The 13,695-nt window shown below is 42.2% G+C and overlaps 1 protein-coding gene across 3 annotated transcripts in view; it reads right to left on the reverse strand.

Annotated features, from left to right (window-relative positions):
* Positions 1-13,695, reverse strand: part of TMEM161B (transmembrane protein 161B) — a 52,395-nt gene that overhangs the window by 14,215 nt on the left and 24,485 nt on the right. For 2 of the 3 annotated variants that reach the window (XM_081942220.1, XM_081942218.1), the window contains exons 6-10: positions 13,243-13,394; positions 11,509-11,569; positions 2,316-2,456; positions 1,225-1,338; positions 633-807 (exon numbers count right to left, since the gene is read on the reverse strand). In XM_081942220.1, coding sequence (XP_081798346.1) covers positions 633-807; positions 1,225-1,338; positions 2,316-2,456; positions 11,509-11,569; positions 13,243-13,394 — 643 coding nt within the window. The remainder of the gene's footprint in view (positions 1-632; positions 808-1,224; positions 1,339-2,315; positions 2,457-11,508; positions 11,570-13,242; positions 13,395-13,695) is intronic. The other variant, XM_081942219.1, reaches the window with a different exon arrangement.

Here is a 13,695-nt window from a genome sequence, read left to right on the forward strand (position 1 = left end):
CATTGAATCCCCTTGTAAAAAAACCTCGCAAGTTGAACTAATGAGGGACGGCGAGGAAGGGAACCAGGCAGGCTGCCTTTGCCATTGGGGTGGGCGGTGTTATTTTGCGCGAGAAGGAACAGGCGGGAGGGGATGATCACATTGCTGGCCTGCTGCTGTTTTTGCGGCGAGTCCTCTTTTTGCCCTGGAAGCTGTACCGGTAGGTGGTACAGTGTTAATGGCGGGGACCGGTTGCGCATGCGCTTAAATAGTTGGGGCGGGCTTATTTTCAGGGGCAGGCTTATTATGGCGCATGCTCTGAAAAGCCCAATTGGGTTTATTAGCAGGGCATGTCTTATTTTTGGGGAAACACGGTACTTGCATACAATTTTATGAAATAGAGTATATTTAAAATATAACTATATTCAAGGAAACAATAGTAGTATCACCCAGTTAATGAAAAATTATATTATCAGTCTTACTGCCGGACTAATTTACACTTAAAAAGTAACTAAAATAATATTGTCGTGGTTTCTAGAAAATCATATAAAATTCTGCCTCAGTCTAATTTTAAAAAATAGCATCATGCTCATTAATTAAAACTTAAATGGCTTGTTAATATATATTTTTGATTATTGTAACCTTAGGCTTACCATTTTCTGCAATTCAACAGTACTTATTCTTCCAACTTCTTTTTTCATTTGATCCACACATTTCTGTGCTAAATTCAGATAGGCTTGGAGATGGCTGCGCATCATGGCTAACCTCAAAGCACAGAGGAGAATTATAATCCACAATCTTAGCGTATCGAATGTAGCTTCTGACATTCTGTAGATTAAAGAATGAACACAGAAATTTTCTAAATATTATTCCACCCATTCCTCCAACTCCCCATAAGCCCACATGGAAACACTGTTGTAGTAATACTGGAGAGAAGATGGGAATGTCAGATGGGAATGTGTTCCTGTGAAAAAGAATAAATGAGAAGAGAGAAATGTGGATGTATGAAAAGAAATCAAAGAAAGGAGAACTGATTGTCCCTCCATAAGGGACTGAATGGATAGAGAAAAATAGAGAAGAGGCGGCCTTGCTTTCCCCTCAGAAAGACTAAAAACATTTGTCCTAAAAACTATGGTTATTGTATTCTAATTCTTATTCTAAAAAATAAGAATATATCTACAAAAATATTACATTTTAAACATATACTTATAAGGTTCAAAAATAAAGATTTCCAAAGCAGCTTACAAAGGCACATTTTCTTTTCCTAATGGTGGGTTCATAATATAATCCTTGGTAATTGGCTTTACCCATAATAACACCATAAGCAGAGGTGCCAGGAAGTTTATATGTAGTAGAGTTCTGGAAGAGACAGAAAGTAAAATAAACACATTGTATTATTACAGAAAAAGGGTATTTCTAAACTATTCTATATTGAAAGCAAGAAACATAACCAATTTCATTGTATTTAAGTACAATGACAATAAACATTATACTTAAATAAATACTAGTCTTACTGATTTCTGCTACATTCTATGTTGATTTATTTATAATTTCCAAAGACCTTGAGAAAACCTTGGCATTCCTTGCAATCTTATCAAGTAGTTTTGTGTAATCTGAATAATACAAATTAACTCCCCAAGCCTAATTTGTTTGCCATTACCAAATATTCCCTAGTGCATACAACTGCAGGAAAGTTTGGAAGCTTGTCCCTTTGAACAAGGGAATGCTGTGAATGATTACATATATAACCCTCAACTTATGACATCTGAATGCAAAATTCAAGTGAATTTAATACGCTGGTAATGACATTTAAAGCCTACATGGAAGATTATATGAGTGACTAACCTAGGTTACATCTACCCATCCTATCAGGTTTGGCGGGAAGGGTCCCATCCTTTAAGGAGTATCATCTGGATAAGGCAGAAGAACAGAAGTTTTTGCCATGACACCCAGCCTTTGCAGCATCATTCTCCCCCAAGATCAGATTAATCAAAGATAACACACTAATGGATAATAGGAGAGGAGAGAAAAATAGAACTTTATTCAGATAGCTAAATTGTAACTATGTAACAGAGGAATATCTGGATGGAAGTCATCAGTTTAGTCCTCAACATTTTAGATATCCAAACATATTCCTATTTTATTCCATATTCTCTTAATCCATTCGTGTATTTCTTTATGAATTTGTAACTGCATTTTAAGATTTTAAATTCAATGAATTTAGAAAACACATTCTGAAATTTGGCATAAAAAACAGAGCCATGTTATAAAAATAATACTACTGAGAGTGGAGGATAGATACAATTTAAGTTGAAATCTATTCACTTTTAACTTACTGGGTGATTTTTTCGGTTGTTAAACTCAAAGCATCAAGATGCATCTGAGCCAGCCTCAAACCAGGGAACGTCAAAAAAGCTCCAATAAGTGAACAGAGGATAGCCAGGAAAAGTTTGAAGGTTAGCTTAGAAACAGGACCCCTAAAAGAGAAAGAGTAACAGTTAGCTTTTTTAAACAATTTAAAATAGTGTTTTTTTCTACTAACAATAGTAGAAATAGGTGATTGAAAGCGAAGCAAAACAAACAAAAAACTCCACCCAACGAACATTCTAAGTTTTAAGAAGTCTATGATTATATTTACACCAACTTATGGTTGCAATGTAGCAAAAGGTCATATTTGCACACAGTCTTTAAACACTGGCTCCCATCTGGCAAGCTATGTGTCTGCCTCCTGCCTCCTAAATTTCACCTGAATCTAACAGAATTTTCTTCTTGGCCACAAATTGATCCTGCAATCATGAAGAGGCTTCTATTTATGGTCAAGATGTTTGTGTTCAGCTTTAAAGCCTTTCGTAGCAGGGGACTAAGTTATCTGAAGGACTACCTCTACCTCATTTTACCTGCCCACCTCACCAGATCCAGCAGGAAAGGTATGTTATAGGTTCAATTCCCTACATTTAATGGCCCTAGACAAGAGGTTTTTCTATAGTGGTACCCACTTTGTGGAATATTCTCCCCTCTAAGATGAAATTGGCCACATCACTTCTGAGTCTCTAAAAGTCCCTTAAGATTTAGTTGTGGTAAGAGGCTTGGGGACTCCAGGGGACAGGTGACTTAGTGAAGTGGTAACATCTTTTCATCTTCTTTTTATTTTAGCTCAATGAAGTGACTTCCGGGTTGCTCGGAGGGTGGTTTTAAGTGTTCCGAAGGCTTCAGGGACGGTCCCTGAAGCCTCCGGGGGGGCGGGGGAGGCTCTTTTCACCCTCCCCAGGCTCCTATAAAGCCTCTGGAGCCTGGGGAAGGCGAAAAATAGCTTTTAAAAAGGTGAATTCAGCTGGCCAGCGCGCGCATGCGCGCTGGCCAGCTGACAGGGCAGTGCCTCGCGTGCCCTGACAAATGGCTCCGCATGCCACTTGTGGCACGCGTGCCATAGGTTCGCCATCACGGTGCTAGACTGAGCTTTTGTAATCTCATTTTTCAAAATTTCCCAAGCTTATTGAGTTGTTTTCCCCTTGAAGATTCTTATCCATGGAATTCTTCCCAAGTCCTCTCTAAGTTTATTGAAATTAGTTCTCTTAAAATCCAAGACATTAATATGTTCTCGTTTTAGATAAGCACCAATACTCCATAACTTTTTAGTTCATAGCAAAGGTCAATACATCTGTATCCATGCTTACTTATCCTGGCACAATACACAATTAGAAGGACTTTTGTATTTGAATTTGCTCTCTTGATTATTTTCATCAGAGGATATGTAAGACACATAATGAGGAAAAATCTGATGGGGAGCCCCTACCTCTGTCTCTTTTCAGTGTAAGATCTAAAATAGTTTTATTTGAGTCAGTCTGTTCGTCCATCCATCCATCCATCCATCCATCCATCCATCCATCTATCTATCTATCTATCTATCTATCTATCTATCTATCTATCTATCACTGGGCTCACTGGAGAAGAGCCTAATGCTAGGAAAGACTGAGGGCAAAAGAAGGGGAAGACAGAAAATAAGGTCGCTGGATGGAGTCACCATCAGTAAGAATGAACTTAAATGGACTCCAGAAGATGGTAGAGGACAGGAAGGCCTCGAGGAGCATTGTCCATGGACTCTCGATGGGTCAGACATGACTTCGCAACTAACAACACAGATCTATCTACATCACCTGTCTACTATCTAATATATATAGCTGCCCATCTTGCAGAACAAGCAACTGGGTGGCTTACAAATTAAAACAAGAAATACTTAATCATCACAATATTAACAATTAAAATAGAAAAACTGAGCTAAAATAAAAAGTAGATGAAAAGATGTTACCACTTCACTAAGTCACCTGTCCCCTGGAGTCCCCAAGCCTCTTACCACAACTAAATCTTAAGGGACTTTTAGAGACTCAGAAGTGATGTGGCCAACTTCATTTTAGAGGGGAGAATATTCCACAAAGTGGGCCTCCAGGCGGTCGGGGGAAGCTCTTTTCACCCTCCCCAGGCTCCTATAAAGCCCCTGGAGCCTGGGGAGGGCAAAAAAAAACATGTAAAAATGGGGGGGGGGGTCACGCATTGTGCGCGCATGCGCACTGGGGGTCGTGCGTTGCATTATGGGTGTGGCACGCCCACACTCGACCCCCCTGCGCTCCCCCCACTTGTGGCACGCGAGCCAAAAAAGGTTCGCCATCACTGGTCTAGCACAATACCAATGAAGAAGAAAAATAACAGCTCCCAAAAGAAACCAGCATGGCTGCATAAAGAACTCTGTGACAAATTGAAAGACAAAAAAGATAAGTATAAAAAGTGGAAAGAGGGGGACATAACTAAGACAGAATATCAGCAAATAGCCCGAGCCTGTAAAGATGAAGTAAGGAAAGCTGAGGCTCACAATGAAGGCTTGCCACAAAAGTAAAAAATAACAAAAAAAGCTTCTTCCACCATGTTAAAAACAAGAAAAAGGTTAAGGAAACAATCGGTCCATTGCTGGGAAAAAGTGGCAAGAAGGTGACAAGCAACAGGGAGAAAGCAGAATTATTTAACTCATTTTTTGCATCTGTCTTTACACAAAGGGATAAAACAGTTCAACCTATCAAAAACAGCACCACAAAAATCAGATTAGGAACACAAATTGAAAAAGGGAAGAAAATGGTAAGTGAGCACCTGTCTACCCTAGACGAGTTCAAATCACCAGGACCTGACGGATTACACCCCAGGGTTCTGAAGGAACTGGCAGATGAGCTCTCAGAACCACTGAACTATATCTTTCAGAGATCCTGGAGCACCAGAACCGCTAAAATACTGGAAAAGAACTATTGTGGTTCCCATCTTCAAAAAAGGAAAAAAAAATAGATCCAGGGTACACGAGGCACTGCCCTGTCAGCTGGCCAGCGCTGAGTTCACCCTTTTTTGAAGCCATTTTTCACCCTCCCCAGGCTCCAGAGGCTTTATAGGAGCCTGGGAAGGGCAAAAAGAGCCCCCCGCCCAGCCCCCGGAGACCCTCTGGAGGCTTCATGAGCTTCCCTGACACCTTCGGAGCACTCAAAACGACCCTCCGAGCAAACCGCAAGTGACTTCCGGTTTGCGCAGAGGATCATTTTGAGCACTCTGAAGGCTTCAGGGACCGTCCGGAGGCTTCCCTGAAGCCTTCGGAACACTTAAAACAACCCTCCGAGCAAACCAGAAATGACTTCCGGTTTGCTCAGAGGGTCGTTTTGAGCGCTCCAAAGGCGTCGGGGAAGCCCCCAGAAGCCTTCAGAGCGCTCAAAACGATCCTCCGAGCAAACCGGAAGTCACTTCCGGTTTGCTCGGAGGGTCGTTTTGAGCGCTCCGAAGGCTTCAGGGAAGCTCATGAAGCCTCCGGAGGGCCTTTTCCTGGAAGTCACTTCCTGTTTGCTCGGAGAGTCATTTTGAGCGCTCCGAAGGCTTCAGGGACCATCCGGAGGCTTCCCTGACGCCTCTGGAGGGCATCCGGGGGGGGGGCGGAGGAGGCTGTTTTCGCCCTCCCCAGGCTCCTATAAAGCCTCAGGAGCCTGGGGTGGGCGAAAAAAGCATGTAAAAATGGGGGGGAGTTCCTGTAGTGCGTGCATGTGCACTGGGGGCATTGCGCATTACATTATGTGTGCGGCACGCCCGCACAAGATCCCCTGCGCTCCCCCCACTTATGGCACGTGAGCCAAAAAAGGTTCGCCATCGCTGCTATAGACCTATCAGCCTGACCTCAATATCAGGAAAAATTCTGGAAAAGATAATCAAGCAACGAATTAGCGAACACCTAGAAGTAAACAAATAGCCCAAAGCCAACATGCGTTTGTCAAAAACAGATCATGCCAGACTGATCTTATTGCATTCTTTGACAAAGTGACAAAATTAGTGGACCAGAGAAATGCCGTCAACTTTAGTAAAGTCTACTTTACGTGGACTTCAGTAAGGCATTTGATAAGGTAGACCATAACCTACTACTAGATAAAGTAGAAGAATGTGGGTTGGACAGCATCACCACCAGATGGATTCGTAACTGACTGACCAACCGCACTCAACGTGTAGTCCTCAATGGAACAGCATCTACATGGCGGGAAGTATGCAGTGGAGTACCCCAAGGCTCTGTTTTAGGCCCAGTACTCTTCAACATCTTCATCAATGATTTGGATGAGGGAATAAATGGGAAACTCATCAAATTTGCAGATGACACCAAGCTGGCAGGAATAGCCAACGCTCCAGAAGATAGGCTTAAGATACAGAAGGATCTTGATAAACTTGAACTTTGGGCACTATCTAATAAAATGAAATTCAATGGTGAAAAGAGTAAGGTTCTACATTTAGGCAAGAAAAACGAAATGCACAGGTACAGTATAGGTGGTACCTTCCTCAATAGTAGTAATTGTGAGAGGGATCTTGTAGTCCTTGTGGACAACCATTAAATATGAGCCAGCTGTGTGCAGCAGCTGCCAAATAAGCCAACACAGTTCTAGGCTACATAAGCAGAGGGATAGAATCAAGAAAATGTTAATACCACTTTATAATGCCTTAGTAAGGCCACACTTGGAATACTGCATTCAGTTTTGGTCGCCACGATGTAGAAAAGATGTGGAGACTCTAGAAAGAGTGCAGAGAAGAGCAACAAAGATGATTAGGGGACTGGAGGCTAAAACATATGAAGAAAGGTTGCAGGAACTGGGTATGTCTAGTTTAATAGAAAGAAGGACTAGGGGAGACATGATAGCAGTGTTCCAATATCTCAGGGGTTGCCACAAAGAAGAGGGAAAAACTGTTCTCCAAGGCACCTGAGGGTAGAACAAGAAGCAATGGGTGGAAACTAATCAAGGAGAGAAGCAACTTAGAACTGAGGAGAAATTTCTTGACAGTTAGAACAATTAATCAGTGGAACAGCTTGCCTCCAGAAGTTATGAATGCCCCAACACTGGAAGTCTTTAAGAAGATGTTGGATCACTTCCGGTTCCGGCGGCTACGGCGACGGGCAAGCCTTTGCCCGCTCCCGCTCTCCCGGTGGGCTTCCCCCGCTTCTGGGAGGGCACAGGACGCCCCGGAGAGGCGTCCTGCCGAGGGAGCGGCTCGCGGAGGGTCCTGGCATCGGCGGCGGCTGGTGGGGGCTCCTCCGCTTCGCTCTAGGCACCGGGGAGCAGTATCGGAGGGCGCATGGGCGTCTCGCCTCATGCCGATCGGACAACATACTTCTGAAGGAAGCAGCGGCGGTATGGTAAGAGGCTTCCTTTCTTCACTCCCTTGCTTTTTGAATTGATGGACTTTTTCAGTAACTTTAAAAGCTAAACTTTCGGATTACTTTTGGAGGAGTGGCTGGAGGGGGATTTTCCCCCCCCTGGACAAGCGGCTCGAAAAAATTTTGCTCTCGCCCCCAGGGGAAGGAGGAGGGGGGAGAGCCAACTAATGATGCCTCACCCCAGTAAAAGTGCTTTTCATTGGACTTAGTTCCAGAACTTATTGATGATCTGAGAACTTTGTGAACTTTTAAAACTTTCATATGCCTCTGAGCCCAAAGCTGGCAGGGCAAGATGGCACACTTCCGTTGTCTTTATGAACTTTGAAACCTGACTCCACCTTCAAAATTCAGGCTTCCGGTCTTTGTCTCCGTGTCACCCAGAGGAATCTCTTGTGGATTGTTATTCTTTGAACTCTTTTGAGAGAAAACCTTTCTCTATTGCTAGATTGACTAAAGAAGCTCCCATCTGTTTGGATCTTCTGCCTCCTGGTCTCATCTGTCTGCTCTACTTCTCCAGCTGTCCAGTCTTTATACTGACTGATCTCTTTGTTTCATAAACCATGTCTTCAAAAAGACCACCCCCTGGAAAACCTGGCTTTGCTACTTCTGCACCGACATCTGCAACATCCAGTCCTGCTACACAGTCAAAGATTACAGGACTGATGCAACCCAAGAGTACAGAGGTGGATTTGCAACAAATGCTTCAACAACTCATACAGGGCCAGGAAGAAATTAAGAAACAATTAAAAGAAATGAAGGAAGAAATTAAAGAGAATCAAGTCCAAATTTATAAGAACTCACAGAGACTGGACCTTGTGGAGGGTGGGGTGGCGGAGGCGAGGGGGGGGGTAGAGGCTTTACAGAAGGGAAACAAAGAACTTGATACCCAACAAATGAAAACAGAGTTTGAGAGAATGTCCTTTTATCTTAGATTTCAAAATGTCATAGAAGCAGATGGGGAAAATATAAGGGACATTATGACCAATATTTTAGCTGAATACATAGACAAAGATAAGCAGCAGATGGAATGGGAGATAGATCTGGTCTATAGAGTGAATTCAGCATATGCCAGAACACACAATGTACCCAGGGAGGTTCATATTAAATTCCTTAGGAAAAGCACAAGAGATGAAATTCTGGGTGTACAAAGGGGGCAAGCATTGACATACCATGACAGGGAGATAACCATCTTGAAGCAGATCCCAAAAAAAATTAGGGAGAAAAGGAAAAATTATTCGCAATTGGCGAATAAACTATACCAGAAGGGGGTGTGGTTTAGATGGTTGATGCCTGAAGGGATGCTGATATTCTGGGAGGAGACAAGAATCAGAATCAATACACCCATAGAGGCACAGGCCTTTATGGAAAAAAATATAGCGCACCTAGAAAAAACAGAAGACTCTACAACGGTCATACAGGACACGGGAGGGGCCGGAGCTCTGCCAGCGGGGGGTGATGGGGCAACACTAAGAAAGCTCAGATCACAAAAATGAATAAGAAAACCACATTGTTATAAACAGACCGAAAGTAATAATAAAATTATATCTAGACTATATATCATAACTATATAAATTGATTGAAATTTTTTTTAGAACTAATATGCTGATTTTATACGATTTTGTATTAATGTTTTATACATAGATGTATCTTATGAGTTTGGAGGGAGGGGGCGTCTGCCATACTTGCAACTGCCAAAATTTGTATACCATTCCACCTACCCTTTTCCTTATAAATGTTTTAAAAAACCAATAAAAATTTTCTGGAAAAAAAAAAAAAGAAGATGTTGGATAGCCATTTGTCTGGAATGGTATAGGGCCGTGATGGCGAACCTATGGAACGCGTGCCACAAGTGGCACGAGGAGCCATTTGTCAGGGCACGCAAGGCGCTGCCCTGTCAACTAGCCAGCGCGCATGCGCGCGCTGGCCAGCTGACTTCACCTTTTTAAAAGCTATTTTTTGCCTTCCCCAGGCTCCAGAGGCTTTATTAGGAGCCTGGGGAGGGCGAAAAGAGCCTCCCCCGCCCCCCCGGAGGCTTCAGGGACCGTCCCTGAAGCCTTCGGAGCGCTTAAAACCACCCTCCGAGCAACCCGGAAGTCACTTCCGGTTTGCTCGGAGGGTGGTTTTAAGCGTTCCGAAGACTTCAGGGACCGTCCGAGGCTTCCCTGATGCCTTCGGAGCGCTTAAAACGACCCTCCGAGCAACCCGGAAGTCACTTCCGGTTTGGTCGGAGGGTGGTTTTAAGCGCTCCGAAGGCTTCAGGGACCATCCGAGGCTTCCCTGATGCCTTCGGAGCGCTTAAAACGACCCTCCGAGCAACCCGGAAGTCACTTCCGGTTTGGTCGGAGGGTGGTTTTAAGCGCTCCGAAGGCTTCAGGGACCGTCCGAGGCTTCCCTGATGCCTTCGGAGCGCTTAAAACGACCCTCCGAGCAACCCGGAAGTCACTTCCGCTTTGCTCGGAGGGTGGTTTTAAGCGTTCCGAAGGCTTCAGGGACCTTCCGAGGCTTCCCTGATGCCTTCGGAGCGCTTAAAACGACCCTCCGAGCAACCCGGAAGTCACTTCCGGTTTGCTCGGAGGGTGGTTTTAAGCACTCCGAAGGCTTCAGGGAAGTCTCTGGACAGTCCCTGAAGCCTCTGGAGGGCCTCCGGGGGTTCGGGGGAGGCTCTTTTCGCCCTCCCCAGGCTCCTATAAAGCCCCTGGAGCATGGGGAGGGCAAAAAAAAACATGTAAAAATGGGGGGGGGGTTGCGCGTTTTGTGCGCATGCGCACTGGGGGGTGTCGCGCGTTGCATTATGGGTGCGGCACGCCTGCACTCGACCCCCCTGCACTCCCACCACTTGTGGCACGCGAGCCAAAAAAGGTTCGCCATCACTGGTATAGGGTTTCCTGCCTAGGCAGGGATTGGACTAGAAGACCTCCAAGGTCTCTTCCAACTCTGCTAATGTATTGTATTGCATTAATATGTCAAAGAACAAGAACCAGGAACCTTAAAATATTGGATCAGAAACCAAATCATAACTGAGCATTATTAGTGAGCACAAATTTGAGAGGGAATAAAATAAAATGGCCAGATAATAGAAAGGTATATTGGGGGGGGGGGAGTAATTGACAGATCTTCTACTCTAAATTATTTTGCACTGTGATATTTAGTTGAACATCCAATTACTAATAATTTTATTACTTATTTATGCTATTTCTAATTTGCCTAATAATTGAAATTGTTTGTTTTCATTATACATGTCATTACAAAATGCACAATTATTTTTTATATAAAATACATTTATGTCTCCATATAAGCATACAATGACAGGATACCTGCATTTAAGACAGAAGCAACCAAAAACTGTTGTCCTGAACAGAATGTATGTTTTTGACATACCATATTTTTCAGATTATAAGACGGACCTGACTATAAGACACACCTAAATTTAGAAGAGGAAAACAACAACAACAAAAAGGGTTTTGGCACCTGTGCACCTCATTTTTGGCCCTTTTTCTGGCCTTTTTTCAGCCTTTTTTCTACCCATTTTTGAGGCTTTTTTGGCCCATTTTGGGGGTCTGAAAAAGGGGCTTGCAGAGGCCAAAAAATGGCCGGTGGCTGGGCAGGGCTTCAGCAATATTCAGGTCTGTAAGATGCACAGACATTTTCACCCCCTTTTGGGAGACAAAAAAGTGTGTCTTATAGTCCAAAAAATATGGTGCTTTCAGATATTGCAGATGTGATTCTGAATTAAAGGATTCATAATTCTGAAAAACATTACAAGGATAAGTTTTTGACGATAATATATTTTTATCTTTAATATTGTGTTTTATACTTACTGGGATTCCAACCCTTGTTTTTCAAAAAATTGCACTGCACTTTCTGAAAAATTGGAAAAACCTGTAGATAGAATGTAGACAGTAAACACAGAATATCAGGTTGCTAATGTGGAAAAAATAGAATAGTTTTAAATAGTTAAGCAGAAATATCAATTCAGCTATGCATAATCTAGAACAGTGTTTCTCAAACTTTTTTTAACCATCGCCCCCTTAAGACACAATTTGATTTGCCACCGCCCCCTAAAGATTATTTAATTGTATAATATACAAAATGTATTAAATTGCAAAATGTATTACATGTAAATAAATTTTAATGGTGCAGAACAATGTTTGATAAACTCAACTTTAATTCAGAACTTTTAATGAGATGGATGACACTGATGTTTCGCAACCAATTCACTCACTCTAGGATCGATGTTGCTTAGAAGTAGTCTCAAATCTCCCCTTTTTACAATTTGCAGGCGATTTCTTTGCTTGGTAAGAAGTTTAGAAACCACACTAAATCTGCGTTCAGCCATGTAAGACGATGGGAAAGCAAGAAAATAAAGTTTAATTGCCTCCCACAAATTTGGATATCTTTCAGGAATTTCTTTCTGCAACCAAAAATCCGCGTACGATTTTTTGAAGAGAGGTTTCAATTCAAAGTCGTTCTTTACAGCAATTAAGTCTTCTTGAATTACAAGATTAGTGTCACTTCCACAAACATAAGTAAATAGATTTAGCACCCAGCCCTCTCCGACGTCTGACACACAAATGACGATCTGTAACGTGATTGGCTGTTCAGACAGAAGGGAAGGACGTATCCGAAACTGGCATTTTCACTCTCAGATGTGCCAAGGACGCCTAAACTCTAAGGAAGAAGACCCAGCAACCCCAACAGCACAGCCATAGAAATTTAAATAGAATACTGTAGAAATTTGATCACCTTTCTATGAGATTCTATTGAAATTTCTATTCCTTGTGCTACTAGGGAAGCCTCCATTCCTGGTGCAGTGAAAGGAGGCTGACTCACACAGCAGTCACTGCGCGCGGCAAACACTAGACCCCCAGTAGCACAGCCATAGAAATTTGAATAGGATATCATAGAAATTTGATCAGCATTCTATGGGATTTTATTGAATTTTCTATTCCTTGCGCTACTGGGGACGCAATGTTAGACCCAAGACTGACCAAGGAAGTGCACATTCGCTCGTATGAAAGCCATGTTTCCAACAGCAACGATCGGTGTTGCAGGTTTGCCCGCGCGCCGCGCGCAATGACTGCTGTGTGAGTCCGCCTAGTCACAGAACAAGTAATAAATAGAATTTGTTCAACGCCCCCTTCTGTACGTTCAACGCCCCCATGTAAGGCGGAACTTCCTACCGCCCCCTTGCACTTCTTTAACGCCCCCCAAGGGGGCGGTACGGACCACTTTGAGAAACACTGATCTAGAATATCAATTGCTATGTGTAAAATCAAAATGCTATTTGAAAGTGTAGTACATTATTATTAGACAATAACACCATTATTACAAAAGAATAAAGTCCAATAACAATTTGATATTTTTGCGTTCTTAACATAAGAATATTTATAATTTGCAGAAAAATATTTCATCCCTGTAATAGTAATGGGAAAAAATATGAAATAAAAGATTTGAAAACATAAAAAATATTGGCATTTTTAAAAATATTACCTGTTAAAATATTTACTGTTAAAATTGCTAAGTATTTGTCCATAAGAACATCAAAATATTACCTGATTCAAGTCCAAACTCCAAATAGTTTTCTGTTACAATCAGAATTACCATAGCTTTGACAAAGAAAAAGAAGCCAAAGGTTACGCAGACTGATCTTTCTCCTCCCTCTTCAACTTTAAAGTAGTGTGTAGTTAGTGAGAACAATATTTTGCTATATGTAAGGGTCAAGGATTTTTTTTTCATATAATTCTAAATAAAAATATTTGAAACCAAGTGCTAACATTAAGAGAGGTAGGTCTATATATTAAATTATATACATTGTCATAAATTAATTTTGCCCCTATTTTTTTCAAAGGGGGGGGAGAGGAAGAAATAGTTTTTAAGCTATAAGACAAGTTTGTTCAGGCTCTTAAAAGGTTAATGCCAATTCCTCATATTTTTGCAAAAATTATAAAATCACATTGCTAAACTTTAGCCAAACAATCTAAAATATTCTGACTGTATACAAATGT

The sequence above is a fragment of the Natrix helvetica genome, assembly GCF_964273705.1.
Source record: "Natrix helvetica genome assembly, chromosome: 2".
Lineage (NCBI taxonomy): Eukaryota > Metazoa > Chordata > Lepidosauria > Squamata > Natricidae > Natrix > Natrix helvetica.